The 18,247-nt window shown below is 38.4% G+C and overlaps 2 protein-coding genes across 3 annotated transcripts; both read right to left on the minus strand.

Annotated features, from left to right (window-relative positions):
- Nucleotides 1–5,005: 5,005 nt before the first annotated feature.
- cdkn2d (cyclin-dependent kinase inhibitor 2D (p19, inhibits CDK4)) lies at nucleotides 5,006–8,246 on the minus strand. Of its 2 annotated transcripts, none has more exons than XM_049572264.1 (3): nucleotides 7,826–8,246; nucleotides 7,293–7,447; nucleotides 5,006–5,914 (listed from the first exon to the last, which is right to left on the minus strand). In XM_049572264.1, exons 2-3 carry the CDS (start codon nucleotides 7,431–7,433, stop codon nucleotides 5,561–5,563), a joined length of 495 nt encoding a protein of 164 aa, XP_049428221.1. In that variant the 5' UTR covers nucleotides 7,434–7,447; nucleotides 7,826–8,246; the 3' UTR covers nucleotides 5,006–5,560. The 2 variants fall into 2 exon arrangements, with proteins under 2 accessions (XP_049428221.1, XP_049428220.1); XM_049572263.1 differs by having other exon boundaries at nucleotides 7,293–7,451.
- A 126-nt stretch (nucleotides 8,247–8,372) lies between these two features.
- ap1m2 (adaptor related protein complex 1 subunit mu 2) lies at nucleotides 8,373–14,957 on the minus strand. The gene is made up of 12 exons (XM_049572262.1): nucleotides 14,752–14,957; nucleotides 12,330–12,486; nucleotides 12,134–12,201; nucleotides 11,856–11,986; nucleotides 11,600–11,747; nucleotides 11,246–11,372; nucleotides 10,981–11,123; nucleotides 9,857–9,928; nucleotides 9,414–9,572; nucleotides 9,151–9,276; nucleotides 8,728–8,803; nucleotides 8,373–8,590 (listed from the first exon to the last, which is right to left on the minus strand). Exons 1-12 carry the CDS (start codon nucleotides 14,791–14,793, stop codon nucleotides 8,565–8,567), a joined length of 1,275 nt encoding a protein of 424 aa, XP_049428219.1. The 5' UTR covers nucleotides 14,794–14,957; the 3' UTR covers nucleotides 8,373–8,564.
- Between the last annotated feature and the right edge of the window lie 3,290 nt (nucleotides 14,958–18,247).

Here is an 18,247-nt window from a genome sequence, read left to right on the forward strand (position 1 = left end):
CAAGGGCTCAACCCTTAACAAGTATACAGCAAGCAAGGCTTGACCTTCAGATCATTCCGGACCAGCGTTTTTACTGTTTACTGAATATTTAGTGGATTCTTCAAAGCACACGTCAAGGGATTTTTATCTGTGCTGTATCCTGTTAGACAGGTTTATAATGCATGAAGTAGTGTTTCCCACAGAGCAGTGGCTCATGTTGCTCTCTTTCAGACACTGAACAAGCGGAGGGAGACAAAGCCTTTCAGTTGGAGAATAAAAGGTATTCATCTCTCTGTTTACAGTTAAATAGAGAAAAGACTGAAATCGTACATGGGATTCTGAATCAGAACTTAAGTAAGCATGATATTCAGCATGCATGAGATGATGCAGTAATTAATTTACAAAAGAAAGAAGATAAATGTACTGTCTTTAAAAAGCCCTTGGGATGATACTGGATATTAGGTGCCTCTGGTGATGGGTGACACTGTACATACAAATATACTAATATATATATACTACTCCTCTCTGTTTTAGTTTTTTACTACCTCTTCAGCACAATTCAGCTATTAACAGTAAAATATTGGGAATGATTTCCTGTAAAGCACCTGAATAGAAAGATGTAAAATTACCTAAAAACACGTTTGTCATGTTGCTCAGTGTGCATATCATACTCTGGTGCAGATTAATTAAAGTGCCTTTTGAACACACCGAAGCAAGGAAATAAAATGACTCAAAAGTTGCTAAACTGGAGGTCATTGTAGTTGCTCATCTTTAGTTTTAGGATGAAGCATACAGTCGGTGTTGAAATGCCTTCAAATGGAACTGTTTAGTCTCTCTCAAACAAACAAGTGCACTCTTTTCTGCATTCTTTCTGTCCTTCCTCCTGTGTTCCCTCTGTGTACTGTCATGCCTCAGTCAGGGCGGCTACTTCTCTGCCTGCTGCACAGTCATGTCCCGGCTTGCTTGGTTATAAAATGGGATCCTGTCAGTGAGTTTATGGACATACCTCAATAATACAGGAGCACACACTGACCTTCCAACACTGCCACACACCTCCCAATGTTTTAAGAAATAACTTTTTCTTTATATTTTACAATTTAGATAGATTTGATCACAGTATAACACTGAAAGTTGTCAAAAAAGACAAAGAATCTGAACGTTGAATAGCAAACGTCACAGTGCTTTTTGAATCATTTACCTATTTCTTCACCTCTCTCAAGGTGGCAGTCAAGTGTGTCACCAGCAATAACCCAAACAGATGAGATTGCATCACTGTGACTAAGGGTTGGCTGGAAATAACTAACAACACGTTATGTCTCCAGGAGGGTTGCTTTGTGTTTTCTGTTAGACTTAGTGTGCTGACTAGAGACTGAAATGCAGCCAGAGGCGTGCATGTGGAGTGGGCCTTCAGGCAGAGTTGTAGGCTACTAACACAGTATTTACATTTGAGTAGGAAAATCAGACTGGGAAGCTTCTTCCTGCCTTTAGAGTTTCTGTAAAGTCTAAAATGTCAGGATGCACGTCCTGCAGGCTGTGATTCCTTGCAGCTTGACAGAATAAATTGAAGCATGAATTGTGTAGACAGTTTGCAGCAGTGATACTCAACTTACGGCTCATGACCCGCTGACCATTTTCTAAGTTTTAATGTAAATAAGGTGCAAGAGTGCATCCAAAGGAATCAAAATAGAGCTTGTTTATCAAAAACAGTGCCAGGGGAGGATCCCTGGGAACTCCCAACAGCCTCAAATGCTCTTAAATTCTAGAAACACCCCTGTGTACACCTGACCAGTGTGAGGCTGCTGCGACTGATAAGCCTCTTGTAAGAGTTGAGTGAGGACTACAAATATTGAAAGGTTGATAACAACCCATTCATGTACTGATAAACATTATTATTATTTATTAACGGGCCCTTGGTGTCCTGTCATTTTGTAGAAGTGGCCCCCAGGCAAAGCAAGTTGAGTATCCCTGGTTTACAGTTACCACAAGTTTTCAGCATGACAGTAAAGTGGTTATTTTACCACTGAGTGATTATCTCGGCTGATATGGTTATTATAAACAGCCATGAAGGAGAACATCACACACCCATGCAAACATTAAAAGTATTATTGGTCACTGTAATTATTCCTTCTGTCTGTGAAGAGAGGCTGCAGCAAAGAAAAACATTCAGGGAGGAACAAAAAGAGACGAACAGACTGGGAGGGCTGACGAGACCGAACTCTTGACCTTATCATTACCTCTACCGTCATGATAGAGAGAGAGAAGATGATGTAACTAATTAATCATTTTCATGACCTATTAGATTTTGTAAGATTACAACTATTTGGTCTACAAAAAACATCACAATAAAAATAATGAATGCCTGTTACAGTTTTCTAGAGACTACGATGATGATTTCAAATGTTAGTCTGACATAGAATTCAACATCCTATGAGAGGCATTTTACGAAATTGCAATACAAAAAAAAAGCTGCAAATGTTTGGCATTTTTGCTTGAAAAGTAACTTAAGTAGTTAATAGAATATTATAATAGTAGCTCTATAAGGGAGTTTAATGGGTACTCTTTTGTAAGAGGGGTCTAAAATCAAAATAAGAAAGAAGTGTAAACTGTCTCATCTTACATGCACTCAGTCACATGGGTGTGATTAACAGTTACTTCGTCACTGTCTGTGTGAAAGGAACTTGACTCATACCTAACTCTCCCTCAGGGAGGTCATCATCATGTATCTCCATACATCTCTATGTGCATTAGGGTGAGGGAATAGGTTGATACTGGTTTTTCTTGTTTACTCCTACCACCTCTTGCTGCTTTTTGTCATTGTTACTGTAACCCTCCCAAACTGCAGAAGAAATGAATCACAATAGGGAGTATTTGCACTTCCAACAACACACCCATATTTGTGTTCAGTGAAGTGAGGGAGCTCTACCTAGTGGCTGGAGGCAGGTTTGTCTCAGGCTGACATATTTACAATGGTTTTGTATGTATACATTTAATCAGTATTTGTATTTGCGTGTCTTTATGACACAAGATAACGGAGTGGTAGCACTAAAGATGGAGAAGAAAGATAAGCTGGGAGAAAAGAGGGGGTAAAATAAATAACTACTGCTGAAGTACTCCTGAGGGGGCATTTAAATCTCGAGCTGCACCAGTGGAGTATTTCAGTGCCTATAAGTCAAATAATGTGGTTGTACTGTTCAGCTCCAGCAGGTTTCCATAGGTGGGACTATGTAAATCTGAAACAGGCAGTAAAAATAACTTGAAGCTGCAGACTGCATGGGTTAAAACATTTGAAGCTTTTATTCAAGTAAATACTCCACTACAAGTGAAAGAACTGCAATCAGAATCTTACCTGAGTAGAAGTATGGAAGTTGGATCAGAAAAATGTACATAAAGTTTGAAAGTACTCAATAAAAATTGGTCCTGTGAGCATTATGTTTTCTGTGTATGAATAGCATTTTAATGCTGTATCTGGCTGTAATGATTTGAACCACTTTATTTTTTTCCAGGATACTTTTATGTATAACCACAAATCATACCTTATAAGCTGATAGTTTATAGCTTATAAGCTGTGTGTAAACTCTTAAGCAGTGAACTATAGTTGGCCAATAAATGTAGATGAGTAAAAAGTACAATATTTTCCTGTGAAATTAAAGTTAAAGTATTAACTTGCACAAATTGCAAACAGACTAATTGTACGAAAGCACAGTACTTGAGTGACTTTACTTTCCGCCACCAATTTTTCTTCCAAACAACTGAGCAAAGTGGTCAGCGTTTAAGTCATTTAATTGTTTCATGTGTCGATACCGTGAGCAATGCACATGATGCACACCACATGTAAACGCCACGGTTACATACGTGGTCTCTTTGTGACATCATGAGGCTCCACGCAGCAGTCCTGCAGCACAGTAGCTGAACTGTATCTCCTTTCTCGGCTGGTGAAGTTGGCCCGTGGCACAAAAGCAAACAAAATACCCATTGTACTACTGCAGCCCTCACAAACATCAGCAAACTGTGCCACCGTTACCTACAAGCCTCGACACAACAGGGCCCTCTTTCATTTTGAGTTTCAATCCAGCTATCTGTATGACCTTTGAGAGGGTTTTCACTGTGCAGTGCATTCCAGTATGCAGTTATTATAAATGCCCTTGATGAATCACCTTGGGAAAGTGCTGAACACTTGAGGATGAATGTAGTCAACAGACATGCATTGTTTTGTCTCGTAAGGCCATATACAAGGAAAATGTTGTTAATGTGGTTTATGAGAGGCCAAAATATCAAAGATTGATTTAATTTATGTTTCAATATTGTTTGTTTCTCACTATATTTCTCAACCAGAAAGTCTAAAATTAAAAACAACACAAAAAACATATGTAAGCTGAGGTCATTAAGTCCCAAATAGACTCCAGTGTCCTTGATGGAAGCTACAGCCCAGAGGTCAGTTTACCTGATTTTTTTGTTGAAGGAGAACATCACCTAAATTAGGAACTCCAATGTTATTTCTATGACCTATGAAAGTTCAATCAGTATTAGTGAACATGAGCTACTTTCTCTCAAGCCAGAAACCATAGAAGCAGGTCTCAAATTTGTGAGATTTAGGATATAAAGTCTGGAGCTGCTCTATAGACAGTGAATAGAAGACTGATTTTATGGACACAAAGAATGTTTGTTTTCTTTTGTATTCCCTAATGTGCCTGAGCGTATTGTAGTGTTCTCAGTTTTGAAACAGAAAATGTACCCATATGCTCAGATCATTGCCCTAGGTGTTCTCAGTGCCATCTAGATCATCTACCCAACTCACTGTCTATGGAGCAGCTCCAGACTTTGACATCACAGATTTGAGTTTTAGCACTTTTGTTTTTGGATCTGAAAGAGTTGTTCATGTTTACTTTTACTTTTGGACTGTCTCAGCCTGTAGGAATAACATATGAATTTTGAAAATGGGCTTAAACTTCATGGCAGCTAAATCAGTACACGGTTTAAAATGATCACCAAGACATCAAGACTTCAAAACACTTTATTTTGTGTTTTCTTCTTCAAATAGTAAAGTGAATAATCTCACTTTTGATTTTAAAGTATTTTTTTATAAATAACATTTCAACCAGTTACAATAAATGTTACTATTTACAAAGTCACGGGAATATTCAGTCCTATTCCAAAAAATAAATAAGAGTAAGTTCTAAGTTCATCTACTCAAGAGAAACAAAACTATGAAAAGCAATCAGGGTGCACCATGTCATGTCTTGTAAAAGTTTTTTAAAAACACATATCAACTGTTACACAATGGAAATAATGCAATAATTACAAAACACTGGGGAAACTATCTACAAATGTGCACTCCCAATTAATAGGGAAAACAGATATATAAGGTGCCTAAATTGCACTGTGCAAAAGAGGTGTCTACTGTACATAGCCACCCATCCAATGAAAATAAGCTGCCAGAACAATATGTCCTGTGTCACACATTAATGTAGAGCCACTGTTAACAAAAAAAATAATCTTTTACACAGCAATGAATTCAAGTCACCAGATTTGAAGCAAAAAAGAGTTAGGTTAGGGGTTACCCAGAGGGCACCCACACTTTTGACTAACTATGAATGTGAGCGAAAAGCAAGTCAATCATATTAGGCACACATGAAGCTCGGGCCACGTCTACAGCCGTCTGACCGCTGATGTTGGTGTGCTTCAGGTCGGACCGTGGTGCTAAGAACTCCACAACATCCCGGTGGCCTTCCCGGATGGCAATGTGGATAGGAAGTGCGCCGCTGTGGTCTGGGATGTTGACCGAAGCACCGTACTCCACCAGAACCTGCAGAGTGTCCAGGAATCCTGTTCGGGCTGCATCGTGGACAGGCGCTATCCCATGTTTGTCCTGGACGTTGGGGTCTGCTCCTTTTTCTAATAGCAAACTAGCAACCTTGGAGTTCCCCATCATCATCACCTGTAGGAGACATGACAGGAGAGGGGGACAGAGTGCACAGTAAATTTAACGTGTGTGTAAATGGCAAGTTGTGACCCCACATTCTCTCAAATACAGCTCAGTTGTGGATATCCACCGATCAGATCACTAATCCCTATGAAATGTTTCAGTTTTGTTGCTTCCAATTAAGTGTGACCTGGTGAAGAATCAAATAAATACAGTCATCATATATAGTTTTATTGAGAATATAATGACAACTGTCACATTCATACAAAAGTTGTCACTATTGTTAATTAAATATGTTTGGATTTTGGACTGTTGGTTGGACAAAACAAGCTACTAGAAGAAGTCACCTTGAGGTCTGGGAAATTTATGAATATTTTTCTCTATTTCTGATATTTTATAGACTAAACTTTTGAGAACATAACCATTGTTTCTTTCATCCTTACTTTTTGGTCTATCTTTATTTACATAAATAGTGTGGCCAAAGTATTAGAAAGCCCTCTCAGTGTAATGACACAGTTAGACAGCACCACGAAGTACAGCATAAAACCCTCAAAGGTCAGCACCTCTCTTAAACAGTTTAAACAAAAACTGAACATAACTTTCATGAAGGTAAAATCTATAACAAGCCTGTTGTATTACACTGTAATTAGTTTAACCTGTACTTATAAATTGGCAACTGAGTGTGTTTCCTCTTTTTTTATTCATTTGTAACAAGTCAAAACATCAAATATTCCACATCTTGCTAGAATATGACTTATATTACATACAAAAAACAACTACAGCATTACCATTAAGAATTACTATAGTAATACCAGCAAAAACACATCAAATATTCCACATTTTGCTGAGGTTTATCTTACATCTCTTTCAATAAACACTGCACTATTACCATTTAAGATTACTATTGAAATACCACAGAAAACTATAACCACAGAAAATTATCACTGTTACTATTTTTTTTCTTCTTCTATCTTTTGAAACACACTACAGATAAAACTACAGTAATAACATAGCTGGTGAAAATACTATAGACTACTACACACAGGACACCACACCGTTTTTATGAAATACAATACTACCATAGTGCATTTTCGTAAGGGGGGTCTCCAGGCAATATCAGACACTTGGATTTGGGTAATACTTCCTACATAACATATATTCTTCGATATACTCAGACTATGTCTTAATACACAGTGCTATAACATATTCATATCAGGGAACTACCGGAGAGAAAACTCAAAGCAGCCATATGTGTTGTTATGTCAAGAGGACAGATGATTCTCTGCCCCAAGGTCCACTTGGACTAACTCTACGGTAACGTTATGCATTTGTGCAGTTAACACCTCCGTAAATGTGAAACACGTATTAGCATTTCTGGGGTTTTGGTCCTCACCTGTAGCGCAGTCCTGCCGAACTCATTGAGAGTATCAGGATGCACCCTGCATTCCTCCAGGATCCTCTGCACCTCGCTCGTATTCCCTCTGGCTGCTGCCGCCGTCAAAGCTTTACCGGCATCCATCTGACTAAGGACCATTATAGTCTCTCTTTCTGCCTGGCCGGGAGGAGATGTACAACAAGAGTTACACCGAAACTCAGCCCTGGGATGTTCATGGTGGCATTAAAGGTGTAATAGACGGTAAAGAGGCGAAGCCAGGATTCAGTGAGGATAACTTCGCTAGCTAGCGACAACAGCATCCGGCTAACGTAAGCTTCAGTTCCCTGTTGACGCCATGTTAACTGGCTGTGCTAGCGTAACGTTAACTCAAGTCGTTTTTACAAAGCGTACGTTTAAACAGCAAATCTCTGTTAAAACATTAGTTATACCAGGAAGAGACGAGTCACGTCAACTTAATCTCACAAACAATTAGCATCCAGGCTAACCGCCAACACTAATAAGGGAACAGACCATAGAGCCTTTAAACATACCTTGTTCGGTTCCTTAAGATCCACAACGTCTCAATGTGTCGCTTTCCCGCTGTTTCTAAGGAACTGTAATTTTTCAAATAAAATCCTAACAAGTAAAATTTATCAACATTAGAAAATACATTTGCGCGCTGAGATCTACACAGCGGTGTCTCCTGACTACAATTTACAAACATTGGAGAGAACACACGGTGACCAATCGCTGCTCGCCCTGAGGGTGTTGCTCGTCCATATATGGTAAAAAGGGCGGTGTTACAACTCTGTTACTACACGATCACTGTGGCAACAGCAGCGGTCGACCAATCAGAGCACGCAGCGAAGAAAGCGGGCGATTCGTATACGTTGATGTCTTCAAAGGCAGTTCATTCACATTTCTGACCTTTAGTTGTATTACTCCAGAGGCAAGTGTGGAAAAAAGGCGGGTGTAAGTTTTTAATTTTGGGCGGAATTTAGTGACTGTGATTGCACAATGCATGACTACAATATGAGGACACAGTCTGCCCCTGTATGGTGTTGCAAATTCATGAGAAAAACACACAGGCACAACAAATTAATTATTAAGCATTTAAATAATTTGCAGTGGTCCCACAATAGCGACATTAAAATCAAGTTGCACACAGATTTCATAAAATAAGATGACATTAAAGAGAGCAGGTGAAATTTAAAGACATTCTTTCAGTCCAGATAAAGTGATCATTGCTTGTCCAGTGGAAGTCCTGCAAGTACAATCATCCCTCAGGCTTTACACATTGGTCCTCAGCTGGTAGTCTACAAAGAGAACAAATGTAAAGAAAAAATGTATTAGTTAGATGTGTTTCAATTTCTACATCCATGTGTAGCTGTCTGACCACTTGTTTAAATAGTGAACTAAAAACAGTATGTCATAACACTAAATATGAATATACCTCCACTCTGTGTAATGTACCGGACCCATGGTAAAGCCTGGTAACCACTCTTCTCAATGATCTTCATATATCGCACCTGGTAAAAAAGAGTGAGCAAGACAGAGAGACACACGCACGTGTTGAGGCAAGAAACATTATTGTGACTGGGCAAATAAAATTACATCTACTGTGCCAGTCTGAACACACCATATCAGCTCATACAGGACCTGACTTGACTATCCACACGCTGTTAACTGCAGACGCCCTTTGCCTCAGGCAACGGTTCCAGCTTTATAATTGTCCATATTGATAAACAAGACACACCGTGTTCTGACAGGCTGCAGATCCAGAATAAATGCTCTAACGTGGACCTGACTCATACTACCACAGGCTGTATTCTTGGGTTGTTTGACATTAAAGGAAAGCGTCAGCATAAACACAAACCTGTATTCCTGAGACTGTGAAGTATGGGATTTCAAATTTGACGGTAATGGGAGGCTTGCCCTCCAGCTCATCATTCTCCACACTGGGCAGACCAAAATGAGCTCTCATTAGAAACTCTTTACCTCCCTGGATGGATGAGAGTTGAATACAAAACATTAGGCCTTTGATCAGAATGTCAACTACAATGTGATCAACACACACACAAACACACACACACACACACAAACACACACACAGGCATGTAACAACCGTGAATTTCTTACAGGGAAAGACTTGATGGTCCACACCACCAAGTTCTTCTCAGGCACATATTTGGCGTGGCCCGTGCTGGTTTTGAACTTGGGTGAGTCAGCATCACTGGGGACAGGGACTCTCACCTCCACATTATTTGCCACAGACTGCTTTTTAAATTGTCCCTTTGCCTAAAAATACAACACAACTGTTAACGTAAAGCTAGTTCATGGTATCATTGTGTTGACAGTATGAGACAACTAGCTTTTCTATTAACCACATCAGAAATATTTTGCTCTTAATCTTGTGCTTCATACTTTAACAGTTTTCTTGACAGTCTCCAAAGCACACATCTCCAGTGACACAATATATATATATATATATATATATATATATGTGTATGTATATATGTATGTATAAAAAAGGCTTGTAATCTTGTTGCCTGTGTAGTTAAAAAAATACAGTTGGTCCGTACCTTAACCATGATTTCCACTCTACTGTGAGAGAATTTCTCGATGACTGATTCAATCCATATCAGAGGCTTCACCTGTAAGAGATTAAGAATGTGCTGTCTTGAGTTTCATACTATTCAGTATGTTAACTTCATTTGTGTTTACATGCATCTTACTATCAGGCTTAATAAGGGTTTCAGAGCTGCACCACCAGGCTATTATTTTAGCAAGTGTATTTGGAAAAATGCATTATAATAATTGCTTTTGAATGTCTTGTTTTAATGTACTTCATTTTAATTAGTCCCTTATCTATTTCCTAGATCTTCAGGCTGTTTTTTGTGTTGAATGTCCCCTCTGGGAATCAATAAAGTCTGTCTATGGTTCTGACAGATAGAATGTGACACCAGCAGCACCAGCAATTTTTGTACTCTGACCACTGAAACATACCTGTGCTTACAGGACTTTGGTCTAAAGAGAAAAATCACCACCTTTTATGTGGACTTTTAATCAGTGTTGATGGTAAAACAAGTCAGCTGAAGCAAAAAATTCCTCAGTGTGTGTTATATTGTTCGAGAAAGCTGTTTTCCTGCTTGTGGAGCCTTGCTATTAGCGCCGAAATGTACCAGGATGCACTGTGCACAAGCTTCTGACATATCCTTTTGCATTGCTAATGCACTTCGGTTTCTTCGGTTACATATGACTTGTGAATATTCAAGTGAGCCAAAACACAGTAAAATGTATCCCCGTCTATAACACCCTCTGCTTTCATATTTTGGCATGCCATTTTGGCTGTTGGAAACATAGTTAGTTTGCAATACAAGCAAAGAGAACAAAGAAGTTCAGTCTTTGAGCGGCATCTAGAGCCCGGCCCCAGGCTACCCAGCAAATTCAACCTGTGGTTTTTCCTTGCCTCCAAATACATCATTGTCACATCAAATAACGACCCTGGGTGCAGAGGGAACACATTTTGCAGCTTCAAACTCAGCCTTCTCTGTCAATACAGCACACACTGAGGAATTCATTGCTTCAATCAGCAACATTTACCATCAGCATTGATTGGACCTCCACATTAAATTTTCCCTTTAAGCATGTAACAAATGCAAAGTCATAAATGTGACACATGGGTTAAGTGACAAGTTGGACTAACGTGGGTATTAATGCGATAGGACATGAGTTCAGACTCCCCATCTGGAGGAATGAAGGAGATTGTTCGATCACTCTCAAAGCGTGAGAGACGGACACACTGGTGGAACTTCACGTCCTCCATCACCACTGTTTTTCCCTTGTCACCTGAACACAAAACAACACAATCAGAGGTATTCATTTAAACATAGCAGATATGTGAGCTACATATCCAGCTAGGTGAATGGAGTAACAGACAGATTAACATTTATTGGGTGTAGTATACGTACGTCCGGTGAGAGCAAAGAGCACTCGATCGTTGAGGCCCAACCGCAGTTCAGGCATGCCAGAGAGCATAGTTTTCAGCTTGATGCTGCCCACAATGTCACTGCTCATCACACTGCCATTGGCATTCACCTGAACAAACAATATACAGTGGTGAATAAATCTGAATGCATTATTTAACTGAATAAATCATACTAGTCTGATTTACTGAGCCAATATAATTAAACAGTAAGCCCAAAGGAAAGCCCTAAATGCACTGCTGGATAAAGTGTCACAGAAAGCATGATTTTAAAGTTTAAAAGTAACACTAGAACACATAATACAAATGTACGCACAAATAGCCCTACATCCTGTCTTACCAGTACGTTAATGGACTCGATGACATCAATAAAGACCTCGTTCTTCTTGTATTTGATACCCTCTGACCTCCAGGAGACAGCATTGGTGACAGTGGTCGGCACCTTGGACTTTGCCACCTCGAGCTTGGCACCTTCCTGAGTTATGTATCTGCAAGAGAGGAGATAATAGGAAGCTGTGACTCAACGCCACACACTTCAACAACATATATATAATATATTTGCATGTGTGTTGGTATGTTTCTTGTTAAAGTCTCACTCCTGTAGGATCTTGCTGTCAGTAGTTTGAGGGAACCCAAAGTCCATCAGCTCATCCAGCAGCTCGTAGACAACCACAAAATTATCCTGAATGCTCTCCTCCTCCAGCTCTTTGAAGTACTCTGTGAACACCTGAATAACACACCAGACATTGGCCTCATTATTTCTACCTCTGACTGCCATCTTCCACTGGCTCTTCAGACAAATACAAGCTTATCTTCAAACAAATATTTACTCAAACATATTAAATTATAAGTTGCCACTGTATGTGTCACTCACCTCAACTAGTTTGTACAGAAATGAGTACACAAGTGAAGCATTGGAGTTCTTGTTGGTAGTAGCCACCACTGGGCAGAGATCAGGTCAAGGAGTACGACTCATAAGCCTCACATATCAAAGCTAACTACGTTTGATATTATTTCTTCATGACTCTCAGTAACTGATAGATGCCAGCAACATCTTAGTACAAGGATACGGTACAGGTTGCTGTGTTTGATCCACATGAAGTGGACATTGCCGTGTGACATCACAGGGCAGATAAGCCCTTCTTCCTCATGTTGCATGAGTAAGGGAAGGAAGTGGTCGATCTCCGCCATGTCCACATCACCTTTGTAGTTCCGACAAATCAACACCTGAGCGGGGAGAATAACACACATGGTTATCAGACAGCTGTGTGATGAACCTAACATGGGTTTAAGTTACAGAGAAGAAGACAACTTGTAGATTTCAAGCTTTACTCATTAGTAATGCTCCAATGCAACATGGACATAATGTGCAGTATTATATACTAGGTGTCGAGGGTGACATTTGTGGAAAAAATGCTGTATTACCGCAGGTTCAATCTAGAAGCATTTAGCTGGTGAAACACCAGTTATTATGAGGTAGTCACAGAAAATGCTATGTTTTTCAGTGAGCTTGCACTCACTGTTATTGTTCTTAAAATATGTGTCTATACAAAAAAGACAATGGTCATTTTTGACATTTTTTTGGCAACAGATGTGTTTGAAATATTGCTGCCGTGAGCAGATCACAGAATGATGGGAAAAGGCCAATTATTGCTGACTTGTCTGTTTTTTTTAAAAACAACATTGCCTCCCCCAGAACTCTATGACCTGGAGTATTAAACTGCATTTGCTGTTACCACAAGTAAGCACAGGTGTCATCACATGAACCACGACTGAAACCTTTGAGACTGCAATTTAAAAAACACAGACAAATGCTCAGTTTACTGGAAAAAATGGTAAATTTTGAATTCATATTTTGTCACAAAAAAATATCCAATAGTCTGACATGTGACCTGCTGTCAAACACATCTAAAAGGAACGCTGTCACCAACAAAGATGGAACAATATTCAGTCTAACACTATGTCTACTCCTTATTATTTATTTACTATTCTCATGAGTACACTGATGATGTGATTCTCAGGAAAAGGAATAGTCTATTATTGATTTCACTGCCAACTCTTTACCAGAGCTGATTAATTAAGTCGTTAATAGAATTTGATTCACTTTTAAAAATTGAATGGATAGTAACAGTAACAATTTCTATGACTAGTGTCTCTATTGTGAGGATTTGCTGCTTTTTTTTCCTCTAATGTGATCACAAATTACACATAGGCCATTTGGGTTGTTATCTGTTAGTGGGACAAAACAAGGAACTCGGTGAGATCACCTTGGCCTTTACCATTTTCTGACATTTTATAGACCAAACTATTAATTAATAACTTGAGAAGATAACCAATAATGAAAATACTCATTAGTTGCAGCTATGGGCAATATATAGATATAATTGTTGTCCTTTCTTGGTTGGTTTTCTTGTTAAAGGCTGCAGTAAAGTGATGTTATTTCCTGAACTTGCCAGACTGTTATAGCTGTTCTATTATTTGCATTTACCCACTTAGTCATTATATCCATATTACTGATTATTAATAATCAAAAATTGTGTAAATATTTTGTGAAAGCACCAATAGTCAGTCCTACAGTATCAGTGCAATGTCAATGTTAATGTGTTTGGTCAAAAATAGTGTGATATTTTATTTTCTTCATGTCACCAAGCCCTAGTTGCAGCCCTCGGTACACCTGATGGGATTTTTTTTTTTAAAGGTGCTACAACTCAGTTTTAATAAGATGCTGTTAATATCTTTAAATTTAAATAAAAATGTGTCCTACAGACTCTCAGATGTTGATGTATTTGTGATTAGTACAGTTGACTGTGAAAGAATTAAGTGGTGGCCCTGACCAGTTGTGTCACTAACACATGTAAGTCTGCAGATGCTCTCTACTTTATGAACAATGACCTACTGTACAGAACAGAAAGATGCAAAACAGGTGAAACCTGACACCTGCTGAAGCTGCAACAACATATAGTACTGTTATAACCTACATCAAATGAAATGTCTCATGTGTGTCTTGTGTACACACACACACACACACACACACACACACACACACACACACACACACACACACACACACACACACAGAACACCTGAAACCATGTGCACCCCTATGTCTCAGTCACACTAACTCATGTGTCATGTTACATTTCCTGTCTGCAGAGAAAAGCATAGCCTATTTGTCCCATGCACTGTGACAACAAAGAGACGGTGATACAAGTGCCATGGCTGAGCTACAGGTACTGAAACACAGTTGGTCCCTTTCACTGTAGTTTAAGGCTGCAGCCTGTATTCCGGAAGTAAAGCAAAAAAGGCCAATGAATGAGTGTGTCGCAAACTCTTGATTAATTTTTAACGACGCCATTAATGTTTAACAGTTAAAGCAACAGTTAAAAACCGCCAACTAAACAGCCAACTGAGGGAATAAATGTGGCCTTCAATAACTTATGTCGCTATGAAGCACCTATCAGTGTGTGCAATCAGCTCCAGCCTTAATCTTACCTTCCCCTTCAGGTCCAGCACAAATATCGCAGAGGCAGACATCGTGTGTGTACCAACAGCAGCTCCGACTGAACACACAAACTCAGACTGAAGTTCAACTCGAGTGTTTCACTGCTTTGAATTTCGTTTCGCCATCCAAAGTTGACACATTCACCAGCTTAAGGCGATCGTGGACTCCTCCGTTTTCTTTTTCCTGGAGGTGTCGTGACGTCATCACATGCAGGTGAAACATTCACCAGCTCACCTGAGCAGAGAGGGGAGGAGGAGGTGGAGGGTGTGCTGCTCAATTTATCCACTAGAGGGCGCCACAGATACACAAATGAGAGCAGGGACAAAAAGTGTGCGATGGCTTCATTATGACCATGATGATGTGTCGGGGGTTTTTAGGAATTTCATGCACTGTTCAATTTTTAGATTTAGGGCTATTACATGTGTTCTGTCAGGCTATGACGAAAACGTCCAAAATACGTATTTACATGTTTTTAGTTGAGATTTTTGTTCTGGAAATATTAACAAAAAGCGCATATTTAAAAAGACAAAATCTCATTTACATATTTAAACATAAGATTTTTTAGAAATCTTCCAATACAAAAAATAATTACCATAATATAAGTAACCAACTGGAGAAGTTTGAAGGTGATATCCATTTTGCTCTGGTGTATTATTATTTGTGCAACAAAATATGGACTTTCACATTACATATATTTAAAGGTCGTTTTTTTTCTCATATATTCTGAGCCAAAAATCTCAACCTCAGACATACATCAAACTTGACAAGTGTTTAACAGTGTTTTCTGATTTATGGAGTGATAAAAAGAGAAATCCAAATTTCCCTCCAAGAAAACCTGTGACACTAATATGGTAACGAAATGAAACAAGAATTTTTAACGTGGCTTTATCCAATGTTCAGATCTGTTCGTTATGGAAATGTGCATCCATATGCATTTAAAAACATAACATTTCAGAAAACTTGTAATATGAAAATAGTTGTCATACTGTAAGTATAGTATCTATAGATACTACAGAATAGATATATAGGTATCTATAGTTAAAAGTTTTACCTTGTGTCTCCCCTTAAGTAAAAGTAACACTACCACAGTGTAAAGATACTCTTTACAAGTAAAAGTCCTCACATGTAGGCCTATGTTAACATCAAAATATACTTAAACTTCATGTACTTAAAGTAAAAGTACTCATTATGCAGAATGGCCTATTTCATATTCATATATTCTTGAATTTTATTACTAAGTGGCTTAACCCATGACAATTTATCATCATTTTATTAGGTTATTCATATTCTGTATTAGTGATCTGAATCAAATGTTGTCAAATAAATGTAGTTGTAATGAGCGTAAGAAAAATAATGGCTTTCAAAATGTAGTGGAGTAGAAGTGTAAAGTGGAATAAAGTGGAAATACTCATTAAGTACAAGTACTGTAAAATTATACTTGAGTAAAAGTACATAGTTATATTCTATTACTGTTTTTTGCTTAAATTGGAGTATGTTTATTTTGGTTTCTTTGACCACGGCAGGAATGATGAGAACAAATTTTGTCTGATTAAACTTATCATTCTTATGGCCACATTTTTTTTTTATCCATAAATACTCTAACAACAAACATTTTTCCTACCCTGGTGAATACAATTAAAAAACACATTTCTGTGAACAAAATAAGCTATGAAAAAGTGTATTATCTGTCAATATTTTTTTTTAATCTGCTTTTTTAAAATAAAAATCTGTATAGCACATCCCCTAGCTTTATATTTCATACAGCTATTGTTGTACACTGTTGTGTGCTTGATCTGTTTTTGTTGCGTGATTTAATAGAGTCTGTTTGCACCAGGTTGGACTGAAAATGATGATCCTGTTCATAATGTGTGTCTTTGAAAGCTTTGCAGACTGAATGTTGGTGGGTGTGTTGGGGTGGAGAGTGTGACCTGTGATTTGTTGTTTCTTCCTTGTGTTTTTATACTCAAGAAAAATGTTATAAAAAGCTCTGTAGAAATATTAGTAAGAACATTTTTTTTTCAGTTCATGTCTGTTTATGATGGTATGATGTTGGACAGCTGATTGAAGAATACAGGAAGAAGCCATAATTCTTCATCTAAAGAAGTTTATTTTTCAGATACATTAAGATAATGAAATAACTTTTTTAATTACTGGAATTTTCATTTTTTGGCGTGTGTTATTATAAGCTCATACAAGTAAGTGCTTGTGTACACAACCACTCCAAACAGATTTTTCATGCTGAATATTACCTTTCATGGGTCATAGATGTACAGCTGTATAGACAAGGATTTCAGAAATATGAACAAAATTGCTGTCTGGGGACATAACAGGACTGCGACATGAAATACATGATTATAACTGAATGTATTTTATCCTTAAGATAAACATTGTGCATCAACACAGGAGTCATCCTTTTATCCAGACCTTCGACAGATCAGGAATTCACTTGTCATCTGAAACTGTAGCTGATTATATCTCACTGCTAACTTACTTTTAATAACACAGAACAGGTAATTAGACTTGGAATATATATTGTGCACATTTCTGAACCCTGTCAGAGACCTTGTAAAGTAATCTTATCTGTTTTAACTATCCTTGAGACACAATAATAGCGTGGCAGCCTTGACTCATGGCATCACTGTTACAGTATCTGAAGGAAACATTCAAACACACCTAAAAAAAAGAGATTTTGTTCAACTTTAAAATAATATTATATTTGATGTACCATCCAATTCACTATTAATGCACGAAATAGTTTTAGATAATTTAGAAAACAAAGTTGTATCAGGTCAGTCTGAGTTGAAAGTATACACTAAAGACATGGATCACTGATCACAGGAGAAAAATCTTATCAACCACCACATGGGTCAGCCCTGAAGAGTGGAGCTTCTGGCTCGACTGGATCCTATCCTTGTCACATTACTAAAGACTTCCTCAGTGGGTTTGTCCATGTGGTCTATAGTGAAATTAGACAATTGAAATTAATTGAAAAGGGGGGTAAACTAATTAAATTAATGAAATTATTTCTTATCCTCTCTCTGATAAGCTTCCTCATCGTGCCTAGAATAAATATTATGTTTCTTCTCATGCTGCACAATGTACACATATTTCTTACAAAAACGTCCTACATGCCATTTATGGGCTCCACTCCTGTCATTAGGCTGTTATAGCAATTTTATGAAAGGTGCACTTGTTCTCTACCTTTACGTGAGAGTGTGTGACCTGCAGCCTCTGACCTCGGGGTCGCAGAAGCACTTACTGAGCACATGCTTGGCGTATTTCTTAAGCCATAAACCTTGCTCTACAAGATCTCCACGTATTACCAGTTGCCCCCCCCCCTCCCCGGGCCTTGCTGTGTGGTATTATGCTCCAGATCCCAGCCTCCCTCCATCTTCCTCTGTCTGCTTCTTATCAGCCATGTGTAGGAAGGCAGTGACTAAGAATAACACAGTGCCTTAACAGAGGCGTGTGAATGTGTGTGTCTGA

This window comes from Epinephelus fuscoguttatus, linkage group LG3 (assembly GCF_011397635.1).
Source record: "Epinephelus fuscoguttatus linkage group LG3, E.fuscoguttatus.final_Chr_v1".
In the NCBI taxonomy this organism is placed as follows: domain Eukaryota; kingdom Metazoa; phylum Chordata; class Actinopteri; order Perciformes; family Serranidae; genus Epinephelus; species Epinephelus fuscoguttatus.